Source organism: Chaetomium strumarium, assembly GCF_033439665.1.
Source record: "Chaetomium strumarium strain CBS 333.67 chromosome Unknown B0T15scaffold_3, whole genome shotgun sequence".
In the NCBI taxonomy this organism is placed as follows: domain Eukaryota; kingdom Fungi; phylum Ascomycota; class Sordariomycetes; order Sordariales; family Chaetomiaceae; genus Chaetomium; species Chaetomium strumarium.
Window position 1 is genome coordinate 705,964 of NW_026944431.1, and position 23,039 is coordinate 729,002.

Consider the following 23,039-nt stretch of genomic DNA (forward strand, 5'->3'; position numbering starts at 1 on the left):
CTCCAATGGTGACACAGGATTAGTTAGACAGGGGGTTTCTCCTGGGAGTGCTTGGTTCGTTTCAATTGTTTCTGAAACCAGAACGAAACCCTGCGCTACAACTGGGGCTCACCCCCTTCCCCACGATGCACTGCCGTGCTTGCATCAAATATGGGAAAACATGCGAGATCTGAGTGGTAGCCAGATGCGATCAGGATATGCAGGGATCAAATAGTACGACCCAGGAAGGCCCAAGAGGGCAGGCGCGAACGTCCAGAACGGTCTGGAAGTCCAGGGTGGCTCCAATAAGTGTTTGGTCCATTCTCCATGTGGCAACCACCTATGGTGCTTCCGTCCAGAGCAAATCGCTGTCTACACGTGTGTATGGTATGTTATGGCTTCAATTTGCTTGAGAGGTCGGCAGACAGTAAGTCATTGGGCTTTTGAATTGAATAGCAACGGCAACGTCACACTTCATCAGCGCATAACGGTTACTTCTATCCCTAGAATGATCACTTTGCCTCTCTAGCCTCCTTATTTTCGTTGTCTATGTCAACAGCTAGCTCAGTTTGGACCATTCCTGCATCAGCTTCGGTATCAGATCCCTTTTCTGTAGATGGCAAGTCATCTCGCCGTACTGCCCATCCCCCAGACCATCCTATCCAGCCGCTCTCTCTGGGGCCGCGGGCAAGACTGATAACGATGGCAAGTCCGACAAAGGCGACTGTGGGCACGTAAGCATTGACAAAATGTGACCAACCCGCCTCATTAAACGAAGTTGAAAACTTACTGCTACAACTGCCACTATACACCCATCCGCCCTGGGCATACAGCCTGTTTCCGACTGCCGTCCCCGTCAACTGCCCCGAGAAGGACACGACCATGTAGGCGGTGTTGACCCGGTTCCTCGCCTTCGGCTGGATGCTGTAGATGGCCGAGCGGTTCGCGATCTGCGTGAGCTGGAAGCCAAGGTCGATCGCGATCGCCTGGATCACCGGCCCCGCAACGTGGGACGACCCCGTAAAGGTGCCGACGATCACACCCACGAGCTCGACCGTCAGCGACGCCACAGCCGACGCCAGCGGCACCACCTTGTCGATCACCAGCCTGCTGTACACGGGCGCCGCGAGCACCACCACGACGCCAATCAAGCCAAACAATCCCACCACGACGCTCGAGTAGCCGTACGGCGGACTCGACAGCAGGAAGCTCAGCGTCGTCCAGTACGACGTGAACACGGCGCTCAGCAGGAACGCCACCAGCGCTGCCTGCAGCAGCAGCGGCTCCGTGGCCAGCAACCGGCCGATGCTCACCAGGACACCGACGTACTCCAGTCCGCCGGGGTTCTTGCTCGGGTAGTCTGGCAAGAAGAGATACAGCAGCGCCAGCACCAGCCACTGCACGCCCAGGCCGAACCAGTAGATGCCGCGCCAGTCGGCCGTGTAGGCGGCCATGACCCCCGCCAGGATGCGCGCGACCAGCACGCCGAGCGACAGGCCCGACACGACGATGGCGAGGCAGCTGGCGCGGCGGTGCGGCGGGGCTAGGTCGCCCACCAGCGGGAGCATGAGCTGCGGCGTGACGGTCGTGAAGCCGCAGACGAAGGAGACGGCGCTGAAGACGGGGAAGGATGTCGTTAGGCAGAGGGCTAGCCACTGGTTTTGTTAGTCTTTTCCTTTTTCACTTTTCTTGATTTTTTTCTTCTTCTTTCTTTTCTCCGTTTTGTAGCAATGGATAGACAAGGGGAAAGATAGGTAGACAGGGACCGCCTTTTCTTACCACCGTTGCGGTGAAGCCGACGAGGGCGAGGATGAAGGGCCGGCGCGGGAAAATGTCGCCCAGCGGACAGATGAGCAGCAGTCCGCCTGCATAGCCCGCCTGCATCAGGGTGGCGACCGACGAGGCCTTTTCAAAAGTGACGTCGAAGCTCTCGGCGATGCGGTTGAGGATGGCCTGGTTGTAGTAGAGGTTGGATACCGTGAAACAGGATGCCTGTGATAAAGCACTAGTCAGTCCATGGGGAATGTCCGATTTACTTAAACATAAGAAGGGCTGCTGCGACTCACAAAGGCAAACAGAATGTTGAGCCAGACGGTGAACTCCGGTGGCTTCTCCGGGTCGTAGCGAGCCGGTTTAGGCTTCCAGTTCCACGCTTGCCGAACGACCTTCCATAACTTCTGTTGTGGTGTCTTCAACATATCAACAGTCTCTCCACCGCCAATCTGCCCTTGATTCGGTGTCCTTTTTCAGACGCGCTTCGATGGCTTGTGGTTGATATCGGACCCGGGATACCACCGGCGGGCGAGATGATAGATCCACTATGTGGCAGCGGTACGCGGCCTATTGGGACGGAGATGCTTATCCGGGACCGGAATGTGCGGGTTAAAGGGTTCAAACGGAATGATATCAAATCTAGATCGTAAGAGGACGAAGCTGATTGACAATTGTTGGGGAGCTACCCTTGCGCGCGATCAGTGTGCTGCTATAGTCTGTTTGTTAATCTGCTGACGCTGTTTCCTATGATGGAATCCGTGATACCTAGCTCGAGATAGGTTCGGGTGAAATCTGATATTTTCGAACTATATAAGGTAGTAGGCAAGGCGGGTAGGTACCTTACCTTATCAGGCATGCTGCGGTGGCTACCATCGTGGCACCGTGCTCGTCATTGTGTGGTTCGGCAATAATACGGTGGACGTCATCAATTAGTACTAGGATTACAAGGAAACGGCCCTCGTTCTTCTGTGCAGTGCAGCCGTTCTTAATCTCGACTTCATGGGATGAATGCTGTTATATATCATGTCCCAATCAAAAGGAATTGTTCTATATCAGACGCACTTTTCGCCATGTCTGTCCTTTCTATTCCCTCACCTACCCTTGTAGACTCACAGTAAGGCCGACGCCTCTGACACAATGATCCTATTGAAATTGGGCGATGAGGGGATCTGTTCCTGGACATGCTACCTTTTGGTATGATCAAGATTCCGGAGACAGAGATCCTGAAGTTCCGCGCGAGGCATCTAAGAGCAGCAATTCAACCTTGCAGTCAACGAGGACTTGAATTGTTAGTCATGGTATAGTGAACACGCAGCTGAGAACCAACCAGCCCTAACGTGTTCACTCCGGAAACAAGCCAGACAAGGCGGTAAACCAAGATGTAATCGCAATAGTCATACCCTCAGCGGTAGTTGTGGTCATAGATGGTAAGCTCGTGCTCGCCCTCCTCCTTCTCCTTCTGCCGCTTCGAGCACCTCCAGATGCAGAAGTAGACAGGCACAAGAACGACCACTAGACCCAGCGCCAGCGCGACATAAGCCAGGATCAACACTAGCCTCTGCCCCGACAGTTGCATGCCCCTATGACACCTCGTCAGCAAGAAATGGAACGCTCGTTCATGAGAACTCAAGGCAGAACTTACAGCCCGACGTTGATCAGCAAAAGCGCCCATATCAGCCTGCAAGCCCAGCGATGGACGGTGGCCAACCGCTGCGTGCCCTCGGGCGGCTCCTGCCCTCGTTTCTTCGCCGACCGCTTGATCCAGGAGAGGGCGATCCCCCAGAGGAACATGATCGTCATCGCGACAATGGTAAGCAGGCCGAGGACTTGGTGGCCGGTGCGGAACTGCTGGGTCTGTCATCAGGCGCCATCAGTTACCTATTTCCGCTTCTTCACTTCAAACACGAAATGGAAAGAATATAAAAAGAACAACCCAAAACATACCGCCACATGCTGCCGACTGACAATGACGCCCGGCACCATCGCCCCGATGACGAAGGCGAAATAGGCACTCGCCGTCACGCCGTGCACCCACCCTGCCGCGCCCCGCTTGTTGCCCAACACCCCGGCCACAAGCGAGTCGAACGGGGCGACGGCCAGGGTAATGATGGCGTACAGGATCCCGTGTGCCGTCGCAGCCTTGTCGTCGTCCCGATGGAAGGCGTCTCCCTCCAAGATCGTGCTCGACGAGAGGGAGATGTTGGAAATGTTGCCTATAGTGTCGAGGCCGATGCCGCCTGGTCCGGTGGCTTTGACCAGGTCCATGGTGAACTGTCCTGTATCCGTGCGAAATGGAATCCATCAGATATCGGTTCGCCGGCTTCATTCAAGACTGTCGACTGAGAAGGGAAAGCGGACGTGGGCTACTAACCGTAGGCGGAATGCCGCCGGATCCGGGCGTCCAGGTCGTCAGAGTTGAGGACGAGACTGGGGCCGATGGCGAACATCATTGGTGCCGCCGAGGAGGTCTTGATGGAGGGCAGGGCCGGACCCAGCGCGCGGCAGCCGTTGCAAGTGGCGTTGACGGTCATGTCGGCGTTGTCGTTGATGCTGGACGCGTGGAGGGTTATCCCGACGTTGCGGGTCCAGACCGGTTCCGTGCAACCGCTGGAGTAATTATATCATGCTAGGTTAGGTGTCCCGTTCAGGGTTGCTGCTTGGAGTTGGGGGCTTGGACGTTTCCCTTACCTGCTCAACCGCGGACTGACAGTGACGCTTTTGCCGTCGGCCGATGCATACATGACCAGCATGAGCGCATCTGCCATGGACGAGCCGAAGCCGATGGCGGTGTACTGGTACCAGTCCGGCGTCGAGATGTAGAAGTTGATATCATCCGAGTCCGCGGGCAGGTTGACGGCTAGGATAGTGTTGGTGTCCGGGACTAAGAGCGTCGAGACAGCTGCTTGCGCCTTGGTGAGATGGATCTGAGTTGTGATGCCTTCGTTGTTTGTGTCAGCCCGAGGTGCTCGTATTTCTCACTCAAAATCAGAGAGCTACTTACAAAGGACCAGCCATTGCAGCCACGGGGCCCGCCAATTCGACCGCATTGTTACTTTGTCTTTCGGACGAAGACTCCCTCAACACAGTACCACGAGTGGTATTACACTCAACGAGCCTCGAGGTCTTCACGAAGATGAATTGCGAGATACGGGTCCGGGAGCATGACGGAGGAGGAAATCATCTTCAACCGTATCATTCTGCTCTTCATCACTGCTTCCATGAAGGCGGTTTCACTGCATAGAGCACCACAGGCAATGCTGGTGATGGTTCGGGATGGGCGCGTAGACGGTGCAGCAGCGCATCGATTGGTCTTCGAAGCGCCCGAACCGTTTGCCGGCCTCGGAGCCAGCCAATCATTGTACTAAACACCAGTTGGGATGTCGGCGGAGCCAAAAATAGCACGACCTGTCAGTTCAAGTCTAGACCTGTACATTTCACCAACAACATGTAAGGTATGTGTCTCCGTATGTGAGCTTTGTTGATGTGTTTGGAACACAATCGATCATCGATTTCGGGTACCCGTAGGCAAGCTCATGCCGTTCAAGTGGTTCGTGCTATCTCAACAGGGTTAGGGTTGAATCCCGTGAGGATGTGGTGACCTTGCAGGTTGGCGTCTTGTCCCTGGCAACCACCCCTTATAAGTGTTCCGATCTCAACCTCTCCTCGAGGCTCACAGAAGAACCTACGACTTGGAAAGACATACTGCTACAATTCCAGTTCAAAATGGCGCCGCTAAGGAGACAACGGGCTCGTCCAGCTCCAACGTCCACGACGCGCTCGGCACGTGATGCTCCGACTTGACTGGACTCGTCGTCGCAGACAAAATGAAGGAGCTTAGGACCCAGGTCGTACCTCCTGTGGCCACCGGACAAGGCAAATTGTCGGTCGATTGAGGTGTACGGTTGTGTTCTCCAGCCTTGAACAGGTACGTGTCTTTGTCTGCTGCTGGCGTCCCGCCACAGTTCGAGGATCGAGGGGTTCCGATCAATTGTGTGCGGATTCACCAAGGTTCGGGCGGTCTTCGCTCGGCATTCAGAAATTCACGCCGCGCAAAACCGCCCGCTGCGCCGCCCACGACGCGCCAATCGCGCATAAACTCGGCTGAACATCCCTCGAACTGCTGAAAATGACCAGCAACAGGAGGACGGAGTCCGGCGACCGTGGCGACCGTGACGACCATGGCAATGGCCACGTACCCTCTCCGGCGACGCCATTGTCGTCGAAGCAGTCAATGACGAAGGTTGCGCTGCAACCGCCGCCTCCTCAGCAGGTGCTTGTAATCTGTAGGAACAAGTGCGCTTCCTCTCCGTCTCTCCGTCGCTTCAGATCACTGCTTTCCTAGTCATCACTACGATAGAGGCCATTGTTTTTATAGTAGTTTATAGCTTTCTTCATTCGTTTACAACCACTTGTCCTGCGCCTCCTCTTCCCCGCGCACTCCCACCGTCCATCCGCCGACGACTAATTGAGGCGTGCTGTAGGCATTGGCGGTACATATCGTCTTTCCACGGACCATGGCTCCAATTGCCGCCCGAGATCCTTGAGACGATCGCGAACGCGAACTACAATACCCCTAGGCCACGGCCCATTGACCCCGCAGTCTTCTTTGACCTGGTCAAGATCAGGCGGCTCGTGGACGAGGCTACTAACCTTGCCGTACGCGCTGCCAGCGGCGTGGCCTCACTCGGTCAGAGGGGCCTTAACGGGGCATCTCCCCATGCAGCCGCCTTGGGCTTCGGCTTCGGCCGCCCGCCGCCCCAGACCAAGCTGAGCCCGGAGAGGAAACACAGGATGAGGGAACAGGCGACGCAGAAGCTGATGAGGGCATACTGCCTGGACGAAATCGCTTGCAGTGTCACCACCATGCAGAGCGCATCGTCCCTTGAGGAAGTGGCTTCCCTAGTGCTGCAGCGCAACCCTCAGGATCCGGACGCCAAGTATGTCCATTTCTTCCACGAGAAGATCCCGAGCCGTCAGCTGGCCGAGTGCACTAGCCTTGCTCCGTTGGACGAAATCATCGCCAAAAGGCCGACCGACCCCGAACCCCTGAGAACGCGGGCCACGGTGCGCGTGTTTAAGGGGGACCATCAGGGTGCTGTGGATGACTTGACAGAAGCGCTCAAGCTTTTTCGCGTGTACCGGCCTGTACATACGGCGCCCAAGTCACCGCAACAGGGCCAGATTGTGGAAAGGCAACAGCGTGGCGCGGGTCGAAGGCAGGAGGATGTAATCTTGAAGGAAGAAGAACAACCGAGCAGTTTAGAGATGCAATTACTCTTCCAGCGGGCGGGCGTGTACCTCGCCATGGCCTGCCGTCACGTTGCTGCTGCCCTCCCGGATCGCTCGACGGCTCCTCTAAGCTCGGCTGAGGCAGCCAGCAGAGATCCTAACGATGGCAGTCAAAGTGATATGGTTGGGGATCAGCTTCCGCGGCCGGAAATGTCGCCCGCGGAAAGGGAAGCGCAGAAAAGAATGGCCGAGGCACGGAAATCAGTAAGACAGAACGCGAAGCGGGCGCTGCGCGACTACACGGCCTATTTGTCGCATTTTGAGTACTCGCCAGACCTGCCCATCGAGCTCGCCGAGGACTTCACCCGTAAAGTGAACTCTCTCATTAATGGCGCCAGAGCACCGCGCCATCCCCTGTCCAGCGTGGGCGAAGGATCGACGGCCCCTCATCGCATCTACTCGCTGTCCGACCTCTTTACGGCTTCGCCTCCCTCTGGTCTGCCTCCGTATCCAAGCACGGAGGTGGTCCCGATCTCCCGCGCAGCACCATCATCTGACGGCCCCGTGCAGACGACCACGGAGACCTTAACATACCATCCTCTCCTGGTTGACGCACTTCACTCTCTTCTACTCTGTCACTCTATTATTCAGACATCCGCCAAGGAGTTGCTTCGCCACGCCTACATGGTTGCTCGCCTCTCGCGCCTAGCCGACGGCTACCCGGTGTTTCAGTCTAGCAGATGTCCCGCCAGAGCCGACTGGATGGAGGTGCTACGAGCGGGCGGCAACTGGATCCAGTTGGCCGGGTCGTGGGAAGATCTCTGCGCGCCAGCACCACTGCCTCTCTTCCAGTCCGTCGGAAACGGCGCGGCTCCCGTCCCCATTTCTTCACCGCCATCCGCTGGACGAACCAAGGCGCTCCTCCTCCCAGGCCCAGACAACGACCACGGTGCAGCAGCCACCACCGCCATCAGCGCTAGATCCCCAATCGACAAGCAGCGCAAAGACCGCATCCACCAGCAAGCCGTCCTCGACGCCCTCGTCGACGACCGCGTGACAGACGAGTCGTCGCTCCGTCTGGCCATCCGCACCCGCCAGCTGCGCGCCGAGCACGACTACCGCCTCGACAACGCAGTCGCCGAGCTGGACGCTAAGCTCATGCGGAGCGGCGCCTTGGGACCACCAGGTCCAAGCCCGAGCGCCAACCCCACTCCGGCCGCAACGAACAGCAACGGCAAGCAGGCTGTGACGTCTCCCCTCACGACTGCGACTGCACCACCCGCGAACGGGCGCCGCGCCGCATCGTCATCCGTGTTCGATGAAGGACGGGATTACCCCATTTCGTCGGAGCGTGCGAGCGCCATTGCCCGCTGGGTGCTGGAGGCGCCTCCTCCGAGCGCAGGGTCTAGCGCCGGCGGCGGTGGTGAGGGGTTGCGGAAGCGGCGGAAAAAGCCTGTCAAAAAAGGGGGCGTGCTTAGTACTACTGGTAGCGCGGGTGCAACGGTGGCCGGCAACGTCAAGGGGGAGGGCAATTTGGAAGAAGGGCGTGAGGTGGAAGGGGAAGGAGAAATTTGAACAACAGCCTGTTGTTTTCTCAAAATTATCGGCGCATCAAGGTTAGGGCGATATGTTCAGATGTCAACTCTTGTATCTCATTCATGGGTGCCCAAATAAAACCCAAAGTGAGCCAAACCAAAAAAAAGGGGGAATCATCTAAAACCAAAAGACGGGATATCCTTATCCATCCTATAAGCGCCAATCCAATTTTGACCCCAAATCTCTATCCACCCACGCCGACCCATGATTCCAAAGTGTGTTGTTGTTGGTCCGGGTGATGATATAGCTACCTCAGTGGTCAAGCAGAGAACTGTCAGTGTTGCTGTTGACCCCAGCCAGCGACACCATTCCCGCCGTTACCATCCCCAATATTCAAGAAGCTATCAATATCATTCATCCCCTCCGTCTCCAGCACATCCATCAGCTCCAGCTGCTCCTGCTGACTTAGACTGCCATGTCTTGCATTATTCCAGAACGAGTTGTAATAGTCGCTCGCGGGTGCCCCGGCAGCGGCCGCTCCCGGCGCAAGTCCGAGCCCCGGTGCAAAGCCCGCCGCCTGGGGTAGTGCTGCCTCGGTTCCCCAGCTATACCCCCAGCTATTATTTTCGGCATTTGGATTTGCATAGCCGGTATTAGAAGGTGGTCCGCCCTGGGTGAACGTTCCGTCGCCTCTCTGTCCGGCCAACCCGAGACCGAGGCCGGCAAACGGATTGGGTGCGCTGTCCCAGAAGGAGGAGGGGCCATTGTTTCCGTTTACAAAGGCATGCGGCGGGACAAACTGGGGCAAGGGGCTGAACCAGTCGGTTGTTGTACCAGTCGGTCGCGACAGTCGCTGTTGAGCGTTTTGAGGTGGCGGGGTGATGAAAGTTGGAGGGAGTGGTCTTTGGGAAGATAGGCCCGCCTGCTGCTGCTGCTGCTGATGTTGCTGCTTGAACTGGGGAGCATGGAAAAATTCTTGGGGCTTTGGCTGCACCTGAATGATGGGCACGGGGGTATGGTGGGGAATCGGTGATGGACTGATAGTGTGAAGAGTGGGCGTTGGGATTGGCGTTGCCGTCTGCGTTGTACTTGCGACCGGGCTCGGTGACTGGCCAATGTCGTTATGATGAATAGGCGGCGGCGCCACTGGCTCCGGAGGCGTGGGCAATGACCCGATCATCGGAGTGGCTGTGGGTGTTGGCTCTTGCTTGGGCATCCGTTCGCCGGCAGAAGGTTCGTCTGTCGGAGTGAAGTCAGGTGCGAGATGAGACAGTCTCCGGCCATTGGAGTCTGTGGACGGGCTTTCGAAGATGGAGTTGGACCGGAATGTGGGCTGATGCGGGAAGGGAGACGGCCCGTTGTCAAATGCGTAGTGTGCGGCCAGCGCATCAGGGGCGGCATTGAAGACATATCCAAACGCGGGTGCGTTAAAGAGGGATGTGGCCGATTGAGGGTGTGCTTGGCTGGATTCAGTGTTCCTTGAGACGTCGGACTCGGGTGAGATGGGCCCAGCGCGCGATACTGGCGTGCCGAGCTGGCTGCTGGATGGCGGTGAAGGGGACTCCTCTTCCACATTATAGCTTTGCAGGCAAGCGTTGGCGAGCGACGTATATAGTTGAACCGCAGATGACGATCCGGGCCAGCGATCTGAGAAGAGCTTAATCGCCTCGAGAGCTGCCGCCGCAAGGTCTTGAACCTCTTCTCGGGGATGCTCAGCGCGGACTTCGGGATAGGAGATCGACCACAGCAGCGCATTTAGGGAGGCGTAGATGATCATGATGGCATCCAGCGTGATGTCTGCTGTCCCTTGTTCGATCTGTTGAGAAGTCGCGTCGATTATGTAGCGGGATGCCCCGAAACACTTCACGGCTGAGGTGCTTGTTGGCCGCCGAACCTGAGGGTTAGGCCGGTAGAGGGCAATGACCATGCTGTGATAGTACCCGATAAGACTGCCCTGATCGTTAGCAGGGATACTCGGAACAAAAGCGAAGGAATGTGCGACATACAATGGCCTGCACCACGCGGGCTGTTCAGGACAAGCATTGAGCCAACTCTGCAGCTTCTGCTCCATTTCGGCAAACCATGGATGGTTCTCGTGGGTAGGCTCAGGGCGTTTCTTCTCGTAGAGCACCCGTCGGATTTCCGCCTGCAGAAGCCTCATCCTGCAAAAGTGAATGGCAACAAGTTTACGTTCACAAGGACTACCGGGACGGATCTCCTCCGGGGTGATGTCTTCGTCCGCAGCGGTTTCGAAGAACTTGACGTTCATGAGGTCGGCGCTTCTGGCGAAGCCATTCGGCCGACCCATGCTGAAGGCCAAGGCGAGCTCGTGTGAGGTGACAATCCAGCTCAACCTTCTCCGCATGTCCAAAGTCAGCCGATCGGTAACCCCCACGCCTATAGTCCTCTCGTCCCCGAGACCCATCTGTTGACATATCCTCGCCGCAAGACCGATCACATAATACACGGCGGTTCTGGTCGGCGTCATGAGAGCATACTGCCCGATCAAGATGAGGCATTGCAGTGTCTTGAGATCCTGTGGACGGACGACGTCCTCGAAACGTCGCATTGCGTTGAGATAGTAGCTGTCAGGCAGGCCAGCGTACTTGCCCACTTTCTGAAGGCTGATTGCGACCACCATGTTCACGGTGAAGTGCTTGTACGGGTCCGTATCGCCGGCAAACACAGCGTCTACGTCTTCCTCAAATGTCTTCTCGTGGAGAATGGGCGCAAAGAGTTGGACTGGCAACGGGCCATTAGCACGTCGAAAGCTCGTGGTTCAACTTCTTACAGGGGCCAGAAGATGAATGGATGCCTACCTCTGTCGTTGAACGCCCGTACCAGACCAACCACGATCTCCTTTTTCGGTAAGGAAGAGGCCGGGATGATGCTGTGCGCCGGATAGCTCTTCTTCCTCCCCGAGGGCCCGCTTATGCTGCCACCCATGACCACACTCTGCATGCGGTCTCGTTGCTCCGCCCTCCTTGCCAGCACCGCGGGAATGAGATTGGCTATCCTCCGTGACTCGGCGTATCTCTTGGCTTCCTCCATGAGCAGCCGTGTCATAGCAGTGCCACTGCTAGGGCCGAGATAGCGCGGCATCTCGTCCGTTTCGTCGAGGCGGACAATGCCGCCAGGGGAGACCATATCATCGTGATTGAGCGGATATTCGCCCTCGTGATCCGTATACTGCGCAAGTTCGTCTTCGAGCTCACGCACCTTCTTTTGGAGGCTGACGACGTAAGTGCGATTGATCTTCTTTCCCTTGGCGCTGTCATAGTACTCGCACGTCGACCCCGATCGCTCGCAGGGGAGGCAACGCGGCAGGGCAGGGTCACATCTCGTCTTTCTCTAGACGAGGATAGCAGCAGTCAGAAAACATGGATCAGCGCAGGCTTCGTGACAATGTGACGAAGCCGGGTGGCGTACCTGTCGACATCTGCAGCAAGCTGTCAGGGTGTGCGCGACGCTGCGATGGGGCGCATCATGCGCATCCTGCTCCGGGTTGTCCCATGGATACGGTCCGGGAACGGGAGGTCTGCCCGGGAAGAAGTGCTGCGACGGCCTCGGGAACCCTGTGCCCAGAGAACGGTAGAAGACGGCGGCAGGGTCCATGGATAAGCCACCGGATGCTGGGATCCAGCCCAGTAGAACCGGCGGTTTTAAAAGTGTCGGAACTCGAGTGATTCGATAGCGGGGAAGCTCTGCTCAGCTATCCGTATGCGGGTACTTCTCGCCCTCCCCGTGGAATGTTCACCGTCGTAGAATCGGCGTCGGATGGTGGGTCGTCAAGCGATACTGCCATCGGAAGGCATCACGAAGGGAATTGTGAATTGGAAGAGACACCAGATTCGGATCAAACTCGAGATGGGGAAGCCTCGTCGAAGGCAGCTCGTGCGCTCTGCTTGATTCGCTAGGTCACGCTCAACCCCTGTCGGCGTATCACGTTGTTCGTCCACACACCTACCTACTCCGTACACTAGCTGCCAAGAGCCGGGGCACATCAGACATGTTAATTTGAGATGCGCATTTCATCGAGTTCTAGCTGTGTTCTGTTCCTACTCTGCCGCTGTAATTGGTCCCATTTGCGACGTACCGTACGGCACCTCATAGTCAGTGGATGTGCGAAGGTACAGTAGAGACCTGCAGCTTAGGTCAGTCGGAGTCGGGGACTCGAGCCCCGCGGGTGTGGGGTCCACGAACCCAGCCGCGCCAAGCACCTGTATCAAAATCGCCCCACACTTTGGGTTAGGGGACCAAGATGGGGCTTCTGAGGTTCGAGTCGCATTAGCTCCAACCTTGCAGGCAAAGGGCGACGACGGGAACGCAGCGGAAGACGAAGGCGTCCAGGTACCTTATGTCTATGACCTCAAACTGCAACTCAATGGCACCTTCCTGGTGAACGGGTCTTGAGCGAGCCATCTTTGGATTCAAGGCTTTACTTTATCTTCCCCTGGGGCCACCTTGTATCATTCAAGTCCGCAACGGGTACCCGAGTGCCTCCGTGACGCACCCACATTGTGCGCATCAACGCAACCTCCCGTCCTCATCAACTGCCTCGCTCGACCAACGTCACTGAAACCGCGTGATACGGCCCGGTGTCCCAAAGCCACCACTCCACTAATTCGACTGAGACAATTTGCTAGGTTGTTTATTGTTCCCGGTCCTCTTCAACAGAGAAGCCATCTGACGGTCTCCCCGTTCTGCCTGGCGTTTGATTGATTGGGCCAGCCCTGGAATCCACTGAGACCGGAACAGACAAGCTGTTAATAAGCTTCGACGGGAGCCGGTTCTCTCAACCCAACTGCCTGTTCTAGGCACGCCGGTTCACTGATCCTAGCGAATCCCTCAGAGTCTTCCCCTAGAGGATGAACACAAGGCTCCAGGATAGACATTCCTGATTAGCCCTCGCTGTCATCATCATGCACCGATCAAGCTTGGCAGACGCTCCTCTGCTAAAGGTCTCCCGGCCGGTGTCTGCGTGCTCAAGATGTGAACAACGCCTCCCGTACCCGTTTGTTGGCTCCCGACTAACATCTCCACGCAGGCCGTCTAGCTAAAGTCAAGGTGATTCCTAGTTCCACTCCCACTCCCACGCATTGAAGTGGCCGTGACCCCCTGGCTGACCCCTAGCCAGTGCGACAACAAGCTACCCGCATGTACAGCTTGTGAAAGGGCTGGCCGTGAGAAGGAGTGCACAGCGGCTAATGACCAGTTTGCCCGCGGAAAGGAAAGAAGGTATGCGGTGGCATTCGTTACCGGTAGTTTGACGCTGATCGGTGCTAATTGGCACACATCCAGCTATGTCGCGGCGTTGGAGCTCAGGATAGAGAAGCTAGAGAGGAGACTCTCTTACGCTCGGTCAACGAAGGCCTCAGTAGCGCTGCATGGACCGGATGAACCTCCCGCTGCTGATCCGAGCCGCAAAGACTCTTTGGCATTCATCCGGGCTGCCATTCACCGGAAGGCTGCCCGCACGCAAGAAAACGCTGACATCAACGCCTTGGTTTCCGACTTTGGCTACTTGTGCGTTCATGACTTTGGCGTGGCCGAGGGCTGGAAGACCAATCTGCTAAACTTTGTCCTAGAGCCGTGAATACCACCACCCGGGACTTTGAGCCGTCCGAGTCGAACATGACCTTTGCACGCCTCGTCCTGGCAGCCTCCATCAATGACCCCGTCCCAGAGGCCAAAACCACCAACCTCCCGCCAGAATCGACCGCGAGAGCCATTGTGCAGTTCTATGAAACCAACATCTTAACTCTCTACCCTGCGTTCCCGGGAGCCTCACTTCATGCGTTGGTCAGTGACCTCTATCAGGAACTTCCACGGCCCATCCGGAGCTCAGAATATTGGATGTTCTGGATGGTACTAGCCATTGGGTCCGCCGCACAGAGCCGAAGTCTGGAGGACGAGCATTACCGGAATGCTGTCGAGTTCGTTGCACGGGCATTGCCACATGCCGACAGGGCTCTGAAGCCTGGCTATGTGACCCAGGTCCAGTCCCTGTTGCTTCTCACGCAATATGCAATGCTCGATCCAGCTCACTTTGACAGTTGGCACCCGATCGGCTTTACCTGCCGAGCCGTTGTCGACCAGGGCCTACATCAAGATCCGCCCCATGCGCAGCAGTTGGACCAAAATACGCTGGATGCGCGACGCAGGACCTTCTACTGTGTATACGCTCTGGACAGGTCAGTAATTTTACATGTGCGTCTGGTTCTCGCAAGTATGACACTAACACTGCGGTTGTTTGTGCAGGGCAATAAGCATGGTCCATGCCCGCGCCTTCTCGTTTTACGATGATGCCGTCTCCGTGGCTCTTCCATCCCCGGGGCGAGCGGTAAATGCCCTCTCCAGCGGCGGCCCTATTGCCAAGAAAGCCTCCGATGCATCTGTTCCTCTTTTCAGGCTGCGGCAACTGCAATCGGGCTGGTATCAGGCGCTCTACCAGGATAATCCATCTGAAGCCCTGCCGGACGCCACCTCATTCATCTGGCGAAAGTACTTCGAGATGTGGGAGTGGTCCGAGAGCCTCTCAGCCAACATACCGGCTGCCATCCGGGAAATGCTCGACCTGGAGCTGCGCTACAGCTATGTTTATTGCATCGCTTCCAGCGTCAGAGGCGCACAGGTCACCGCGTACGGGAGGTTCTTGATCTTCGAACACGTTATTGCGTACATTGACAGGATCTACGACATCGTCAATCTATCAACAAACGCGGCCTTCTATACCTACCATGACGCTCTACGAGTCTTCTTCATGGGGTCGCAGTTCTCTGCCGTGCTACAAGATGCACGCGACCTACTAATCTCGGGGTCGCCTATTTCTCCGCCCCTCTCCGCACCGGGAACGGTGAAGCCTCCGCCGCCGCCGGTGAGACTTGACCGTGGCGCGGGCGACAACTTGGATCGCAGCCTGCGGTGTTTGGAAAGAGTCAAGCTTACCTTGAAACTGTACGGCAACAGGTGGGGGAGTGCGCTGTCCTTGATGGAGAGCTTTGAGATGCTTTCCGGTGAGGTGTGGAAGGATCTTACGACGAGACGGGCTATGAGAAGGGCCGCCCCAACCGCACGGTGGCAACCGCTGCCCATTGTGTAGCTTTTGGCGCAGGCCCGGTCCCGAGGGACGAGCCCCCTCCGCTCTTCCGCAATGCCCCGGTCACTCAGCGCCATAATCGTTACAACATTATGTTATGTTGGATGGATATAGGTGTGATGCAACTGTCGCAACGAAGGAAGCCGCAACTGGCGCCGACGGATCACGCAGAGGCGCAGACGCAAGAAGTTAGCACGAGACTACGAACTTTCGTTCCATTGGTACTTGGTGATTCTGTTTTGGTTGTTTGTTCTTTCAGCGGGGTGTCAAGAGTTTTCGGAACCCTCGGGTAACGAATGCATGTCTGGGTATTCCGCACCCTGTGGATTGCTCTCTATGTTTGCTTCATACTAGCTGCCTCCATACTGATCTTGGTTCATCCTTGTGGTGGCCTTCCGCGGAGGATTCCGTCTCCTTGACAAGCCATACATTGGTCACGGAATCGCTCCACATCCACTTCCAACAGACAATCTGGCACAGTCGGAGTGGTTGGGCTTCAGCATAGGAAGGGGTTTCCAGCCATAAGTGGGCCGCAGAAATGGAAGCAAGCGTTTGCTCTGACGGGCAGCGGCATCATGGCCTTATGAAGCATGAATAGTGAGGAGTTGCGCATGACCTGGCAGTGAGAAGCGGAATTCGGCATACACCCATGCTTGAAGGTCGAGGAGTTCTGAAGCGTACCCTGGTGTGCCGTGTGGCGTTCCGTTGAGGTTGATGTGGGCGTTGTCGGGCGGTGTTGGCTCCGTGGTACGACTGTCGTGTGCAATGCAGAGTGACATGCAGGCTGATTTGGCAGACTGGGAAGACGATTCGGGGCCATGCCCAAATCTCGGGTGTCCGACCCGCCGCTTCGGTCCCGGGGACAAGGAACCGGACAGACACAAGATCCCGCGGAGGCCCACGGCTGCCCACCGCTGCTTTAATGCCGTGACTTCTTGGCTAGCAACAGAAGAGGTCAGTTTACGGTGAAGATACTATACATAAATGCCGCGCTCTCGGCAAGGATGTGAGTGACACGACCGCGACTGAGTTCGAGACATCAGTCTTGCCGCGCGCTAACCCGATCGCTGGCCCCATACATGAGACAACCTTCTAATTCGCATCATGGCCGCACATCTTCTTAACGATTGTGCCGTGCCCAATCACGTGGAGCTCACCACCGGGTTCGCCCTCTCGTCTGGATCGGATGCGGTCGAAGGTTGCGAGATTGTCCAGGAGATCGATGACTACTTCGCCACTAGCACGATAGACGGGAGAAGTCCGGTCCCCTTACCCGACACGAGGCTGGTTCTGAGGCTCGGTGGCGATGGCGAGCGAGATGCTCATGGCATGAGTGATGGCCAGACAAAGGCTGTGCAGGAAGATGAGACGAGGCCGCTGATGGCAACCCCCCAAACCACAATGGATTTAAATGAGGCTACTGGGCCGGAGCTGGGCCACAGGCACAGCACTCTTCTCACTGAAATGACACACAGACACCCAAAACTCGAGGCAAAGTGGGATTCAGATTTCAGTCCTGTTCCCCGCAACAAGTCGAGCAGCAACATCGACCTCGCCGGTACCAGCAAGATGAGGCATAGTGACTCGGAGGAACTCGTGCCAAAAGCCAACGGCAGCAATGCCAACGGCAACTGTTCCAGCATCCCATCGCCGAATTTTGCCAACCCGGCGTCCGATCAGAACCGGCTCCTTCATCTCGCCGACGTGATCACCCGCAACATCTCTCCCCAGGCCGCAGCAGACGATGGCCGCGGGATCAGAGCAGCCAATGCCGCTCTCGAACTGGCTGCAGCGGTTCGCCCGCCCACCGACACCGTCATGGGCTGGTTCGCCACCATGTCTGTCATATCTGCCGTGCGTCTCTTCATGCACTGGAAAGCCTTCGACATGATCCCGTCTGGCGAAGGGGAGAGCATCACATATGCTGCACTCGCCGAACGGGTGAGCGCGGAGGAGGGCCTCGTTGGTTAGTCCGCGTTCTTTTCTTTTCTTTTTTTTGTCTCACGCTGAACCGCAACTGACAAAGTGGGAAACAGTCCGTGTCGCTTCCATGCTTACGTCAAGTCATGTTCTTGCTCACCACTCCGGCTTCCCAGATGATCAAGCGCCGCGGCTTTCCCACACGCCGACATCCCTGCTTCTCCTCTCTGGCCAATCCATGGCGGCCATGTTCTCTTTGATGTACACAAACGTCGTGCAAGTGTCCTCGGTCCTTCCGGAGTACTTCGACTGTTACGGCCGCACGGAACCGCTTGGGCCAGCACACATTCCCACCTCGTATCTGGCAGGCCAGCCAGAAGAGCCTTACTTTGCCCTGTTGAAGAAGGACGAAGCCGCGCTGCGCGACTTCAACCTTGCCATGCGCATCTCGAGCAGGCGTGTGCCCGTCACGGGCATGTATGACATGAGCAGGGTCTTGCAAGCGGCCTTGGACGGCAGGGAGACGGTGTGGGTCGATGTCGGTGGCGGGGATGGCCATACCGTCAAAGAGTTCCTGAAGGCATACCCAGGTCTGAAGCCCGAGCAGTGTGTGGTCCAGGATCTCGAGGAGGTTGTGGTTGCTGCGAGAGAGCAGGATGACGAGGAACTGAGCGGGGTGAGATGGATGAAGATGGATTTCCTGCACGATGCTCCCCTGAAAGGTAATTAATTCACCCTCTGGGGCCTACCCTTTCCCACCCTCTCACCACCAGACATAAATAATCAACTAACCAAAACCCCCGGCTTAGGCGCTCTGGTGTACTACCTCCGCCACATCCTGCGCGACTACTCGGACGCCGTGGCCATCACCATCCTCTCCAACGTCGCACGCGCCCTCACTGACCCGGCCAGCCGCGTGCTTATCTCGGAGCAGCTGAACCCAGACGTGGCAAGCACGGCTGGTCCGCCCCCGCTGTACGCGGCCTTCAAGGACTTCTCGATGCTGTCCATCGGCGGCAAGGAGAGATCCCTGCGGCAGTTCGAGGAGGTGGCTGGTGCCGCCGGGCTGAAGGTATCGGGCGTGTTCCGGGATCGGGCGACGCCGCATGCTGTTGTTGAGCTTGCGCTGAAGTAGGCTCGGCGAAAATATCTATCATGATCGATTAATCCGGGTTAATATCTGGGGCTGAAGCAAGGGGTTTATGGTGGGTTATTGGCATACTACGAGACATTGGACGGGGGGATGGGAAGGGATGAGCGAATGCCAACAGGGGGGTGATCGCACCTTGTTAATGCGGGAGGAAGGGATGTCATCGGGTACCAGAGCGGTTAATAATGGACGAGAGGAATCTCACACATGGTTCGGGGATGAATGCATGGCATATGGTGGGCCGTTCTGTTATTGGTCTATGTTGTTGACTTGTCTGATTGCCTAAGAACGCTTTTCTTCCGCTTCTTCTTCCTCTTTCTCTTCCTTCTGTTCGCTTCTCATACTTGATTTGCCATTTCTCTAATCTAATCCACCTTGTTTGCCAGACAGATGCTAGGACAAAGGAGTACTGGCTAATGCTGAGATAGGGAGTGCGAGATTGAATCTAGATGTTGGCTATATAAGTAAAGTACGTACTCAGCTGGTTTAGAACAACGCAGGAACGCCCTGGGTACTTGCCCACGTGCCATCCCTCAACGCTACCTGTAGTCAGGCTTCTTTGAGTCCACGTGCATACGGCTCCGAGTTACTGGTACACCTTTCTGTGCGGGCAACTCGTTCTGGAGTACGATGCTACAGGGTTCATGATGACTCTTGACCAACAGATGTCACACGCTTATCTTACAAGTTCGAGATATAAGCGTCGACACCTACCGAGCTGGGACCGATCTCAATGACTGGAATCACTCGTATCTCAATGGTCAACACAGAGAGGAGGAACGGGCATCAAGACCGGAATGAATGCATCAAGTTATATACCTCGAAGAGAAAAAAGAAGAAGCCCGTCATCATGCATCAAGAACTATGTACAGTCAGAAGATGCTGATCTCATCCACCATTCAGCTCATTACCCAAACCCCAACATTCCCACCGCTTCCCTCCCAAGCGATGTCATCACCATCACAGGCGGAGCGTGCGCCGCTTAAAGGCACTGCGAGTACCAGTCGTTCTGCTTCCTGCAGGTGCTGCCGGCAGCGCAGTTGGTGCACCCTGTGAAGCCGTTACCACCGCATTGCGCGTACTTGGCAGCAGTGCAGCCGGTCGGGCCGCCGCCGGCCGATGTGCTGGTAGAGCTGGGCTTGGCGGTGCTGGTGGAGGTGGGGCTGGCGGCAGAGCTAGAGGAGCCGCCGCCCGGGGAGCCGCCGCCGTTGGGAAGACCCGAGACGGTGGAGCCGATGGGGCCGAACTTGATGTTGGAGAAGACGACGTTGGAGTTGGGAACCTGCGCCTCGATTTCGGACGGGACACCGGAGGTGGTCGGGCAGGCACCACGCTCGGCACCGGGCTTGCCAGCCGCGTCGACCGGGTAGGTCGAGTCGAGCCAGAGCATGTTGACGGCGTGGTCATCCCAGATGGACATGACCAGGACCATGGGCTTGGCCAGGGCCTTACCCATCTGGGCAAGACCGCCCTTCTTGTTGAAGTCGTTGATGTCACCGAAAGCGGTCTTCTGCTTGTCGCAGTAGTCCTGGGTGATGGAGTTGCCCGGAACGCCAGCAATGGTGGACTCGGAGTTGGGGATGACGACGCCGTTCTGGGCGTAGAAGCGCTTGATCTCGGACAGGTTGCCGGACGCGTCGGTAAGGAACTGCGTAACGACGGTGAGCTTCTTGGTGGTGTCGACTGTCATGCCCTTGCCGTAGAAGGTCTTGTTGCCCTGTCGGTACGCGTTGAAGTCGCATCCATCGGGGTCGCAGATACCGCCATAGCGGTCCGAGCTGTAGGTGCCGCCGCAGCTGTCGCCCTCGCAGCGAGTCTGGCCGATCGTCGTGCAAGGGTGAGGAGTGAAGGCAGTAGCCATGTTGTTGGCCTCCCAGATATCCATCTCGTCGCAGCAGCTACCGTACTTGCCAGTGCCGGCGTTGGCATCGTTGGTCGAGCCGGACCAGCCCTCAACGTTGGCCTCGCCGTTGATGAACTTGAGGTCGCGGGGGCACTGCGAGTCGCAGTAGCCGGTACCGTACTTGGCACCAGCCTTGTTGCTGGTGTACTTGGACGCACCGCCATCGGCATCCATGGTCACGAAGTACAGGGCACCGTTGAGGCCGCAGCCAATGTTGGAGACATCAACGTCAAAGGTGAACTCGTTGCCAAGCAGGGTGAACACTGTTTTTTCCGGTCAGCAACTGGCCCGCCTAGACATCTCCGCGGACCGAAGAGAAGACGTACTCTGATACTTGGTGTCGGACTCCATCAGGTAGGTACGGGAGCCGATGTTGGTCGAGTATTGGCCCTTGGTGACAAACTTGAGGTTCAGGGAGTTGCCGCTGGTGGTAATGCCGTAGGTGCCAGAGTAGTCGGCGCCATCAACGCAGCACTTGGAGGCGCAAGAAGGACCATCGTTGCAGATGGACGTATCCCACTCATTGCCGCTGTAGCAGTTCGTGGAGCCCGAGGTCTGGTGCGTCCACCGCCAGTTGGCATCGAGGGTGACGGAACCCTGGACGCTGGTGCAGCTGCCACTGGCCGTGCACTTTTGCCACGTAAGAGGAGGGTGATTCTCGGTTGTGAGCGTGCAAGCCTGCTGAGCAGCGGCGGACGCCACAAGGGCGGCGAGGGTCGCGAATTTGGCGTACATGGTGGAGGGTGTGGAAGGCGTGGCGTGCCTTGGATCGACGACAGATTAGAGACCGATGATGAGGCTTCCGAGAAGGAAACGATGGTTGGACGCCGCGGATCCAGGAGTTATATAGACGGCTCTCTACTCCCTGGATACTAGGAGTCCTCTCCGTTGGTTGATCCAGCCTCTTCCGGCTTGCCGGGCCAGCCACCCAACCTGGCCATGTGGTTCCCAAGGGGGACGACCGCCGTGTCGTCTGGACGGCTCACGGCCCGTCGACGCTCGACGCGCCACCATTCCGGCTCGCTCACATCACACGCTGACACGGCATAGCACCACTTCGCGCCCGAGGGAGCCGGAGAATGAGCAGGAAAGGGTGGGGCAGCGCGAACATGGCGGGAGGGACCATTCGAGGCCCAAAGTGTATATCGCTTGGGCTCGATGAGAACCGGCGTGGCGTGGGGAACTGGAGGGTCGTGAAAATCTGTGTGCAGCGGGACATGCCAGAACAGTCATGGTGGCCGGGGATTCCATCGGCGGCGTGACATCGTGCCTGTCATGGTCGAGGCTGGCTGTGAGCACGGGCAGAGGCGTTGTAGAAGGCGTGGAGCCGAGCGATGAGGATGATTATCCGTTAAGGTTGCCGAAGGGCCAAGAGGGTCATGTCAAAGCTGATTGGAGGGTGTTTGCGGTAGCAGCTAGGGTCCCTCGGAGGGCTTCCACCGAGTGCAACTTGAGATGTCCAGCTTGCCCCTGGGCAGAGCAGATGATCTGGTGACGGTTTGGCCCTGGCCTTTGCGGACCCGGTAGCCACGCCATCAACCTGTGGTGCTGTACGCGTAGATGCGATCCGAAGTGCCGCCTGCAGTGCCCAATCTCACCGTCAGAAGCAGAGTTGAGGCAGGAACGCGTTACTAGCAGGCATTGGTTGGTCGGACATTTGCGATTTTCTGGGGAAGGCATCCATTTCCCCACGAGTTGAAACGGTCACCCCGCATTCTAAACCTAGAACGTCGACAACCCGAGTTGGCGGCTTGGCTAGGAATGCAAATAGCAAGACGTGGATTAGCATCTGTTGGAAACAAACACATAGGTATTGTGTACATACAGCAGATCGATGGACGGGGTACTCCGAACGTCAGATCAGAGTTGGGGGCGGAGTCCAACCGGTATGAGTTGCAACCCCCATGCCGCCGGCCCGATGTGGTCACTTTGATCACTTGCATTCCGGACAACTGGGATTCAAAACCCGGGAGCTGGAATCTTGCTTAATCTACCGATATTGGGCGCCATGATGCTTGCTGCACCTGTCGTTCTTGGCTGGGTCGTGTCCCCGGTTCTCGCGCGCTCAGAGTTTGGTGGTCCGAGAGTGCGCAGGCAGGAGCGCAAGATCAAATTCCGTTCCACCAATTCGGAAAGGCGGGAGCCCCACATACCGGCCGTGTGGGTCCAAAGCGGGAGATCCATTCCATGCCGCAAAGCTTCGCGCGGCGGCTTCTATCCGTATCACGTGTGAAATCAGCTGGCGTCTGGTGAGTAAACGGTTCTAACAGCCTGTTCCCTTGTGATTGGCTCCGCCTGCTTGTTTTCATCGTCTCATCGTTCATGAAGCGCACTCCGCTACCCGCTCGCCTCGATAATATATCCACTCTGTAAGGGACTTTGACAGAACGGAGTACAGTAACCTGACCTAAAACTTGGGACATCCGATTTCAGATCTACCTACGGTACCT

The 23,039-nt window shown here is 57.0% G+C and overlaps 7 protein-coding genes across 7 annotated transcripts; 3 read left to right on the forward strand and 4 right to left on the reverse strand.

Moving 5' to 3' along the window:
- Window positions 1–216: 216 nt before the first annotated feature.
- Window positions 217–2,538, reverse strand: B0T15DRAFT_142445 (major facilitator superfamily domain-containing protein). Its single transcript, XM_062861892.1, has 3 exons — window positions 2,046–2,538; window positions 1,759–1,971; window positions 217–1,634 (listed from the first exon to the last, which is right to left on the reverse strand). Exons 1-3 carry the CDS (start codon window positions 2,175–2,177, stop codon window positions 492–494), a joined length of 1,488 nt encoding a protein of 495 aa, XP_062722266.1. The 5' UTR covers window positions 2,178–2,538; the 3' UTR covers window positions 217–491.
- Window positions 2,539–3,154: 616 nt separating this feature from the next.
- Window positions 3,155–4,799, reverse strand: B0T15DRAFT_509860 (uncharacterized protein; the record flags this gene model as incomplete). Its single annotated transcript, XM_062867820.1, has 6 exons — window positions 3,155–3,332; window positions 3,395–3,606; window positions 3,697–4,028; window positions 4,124–4,359; window positions 4,441–4,690; window positions 4,754–4,799. 6 exons carry the CDS (start codon window positions 4,797–4,799, stop codon window positions 3,155–3,157), a joined length of 1,254 nt encoding a protein of 417 aa, XP_062722267.1.
- A 637-nt stretch (window positions 4,800–5,436) lies between these two features.
- Window positions 5,437–8,704, forward strand: B0T15DRAFT_142482 (uncharacterized protein). Its single transcript, XM_062861893.1, has 2 exons — window positions 5,437–6,045; window positions 6,234–8,704. The coding sequence occupies exons 1-2, from the start codon at window positions 5,879–5,881 to the stop codon at window positions 8,554–8,556; spliced, it is 2,490 nt and encodes an 829-aa protein (XP_062722268.1). The 5' UTR covers window positions 5,437–5,878; the 3' UTR covers window positions 8,557–8,704.
- B0T15DRAFT_142539 (fungal-specific transcription factor domain-containing protein) lies at window positions 8,704–12,524 on the reverse strand. Its single transcript, XM_062861894.1, has 4 exons — window positions 11,947–12,524; window positions 11,337–11,868; window positions 10,524–11,259; window positions 8,704–10,466 (listed from the first exon to the last, which is right to left on the reverse strand). Exons 1-4 carry the CDS (start codon window positions 12,130–12,132, stop codon window positions 8,852–8,854), a joined length of 3,069 nt encoding a protein of 1,022 aa, XP_062722269.1. The 5' UTR covers window positions 12,133–12,524; the 3' UTR covers window positions 8,704–8,851.
- Window positions 12,525–13,189: 665 nt separating this feature from the next.
- Window positions 13,190–16,085, forward strand: B0T15DRAFT_142607 (fungal-specific transcription factor domain-containing protein). The gene is made up of 6 exons (XM_062861895.1): window positions 13,190–13,509; window positions 13,565–13,584; window positions 13,655–13,755; window positions 13,819–14,043; window positions 14,106–14,711; window positions 14,779–16,085. The coding sequence occupies exons 1-6, from the start codon at window positions 13,440–13,442 to the stop codon at window positions 15,617–15,619; spliced, it is 1,863 nt and encodes a 620-aa protein (XP_062722270.1). The 5' UTR covers window positions 13,190–13,439; the 3' UTR covers window positions 15,620–16,085.
- A 635-nt stretch (window positions 16,086–16,720) lies between these two features.
- Window positions 16,721–18,671, forward strand: B0T15DRAFT_393986 (S-adenosyl-L-methionine-dependent methyltransferase; the record flags this gene model as incomplete). Its single annotated transcript, XM_062864712.1, has 3 exons — window positions 16,721–17,582; window positions 17,653–18,258; window positions 18,346–18,671. The coding sequence occupies 3 exons, from the start codon at window positions 16,721–16,723 to the stop codon at window positions 18,669–18,671; spliced, it is 1,794 nt and encodes a 597-aa protein (XP_062722271.1).
- A 949-nt stretch (window positions 18,672–19,620) lies between these two features.
- On the reverse strand, window positions 19,621–21,496 carry B0T15DRAFT_142632 (glycoside hydrolase family 7 protein). The gene is made up of 2 exons (XM_062861896.1): window positions 20,916–21,496; window positions 19,621–20,852 (listed from the first exon to the last, which is right to left on the reverse strand). Exons 1-2 carry the CDS (start codon window positions 21,322–21,324, stop codon window positions 19,669–19,671), a joined length of 1,593 nt encoding a protein of 530 aa, XP_062722272.1. The 5' UTR covers window positions 21,325–21,496; the 3' UTR covers window positions 19,621–19,668.
- Window positions 21,497–23,039: the final 1,543 nt, after the last annotated feature.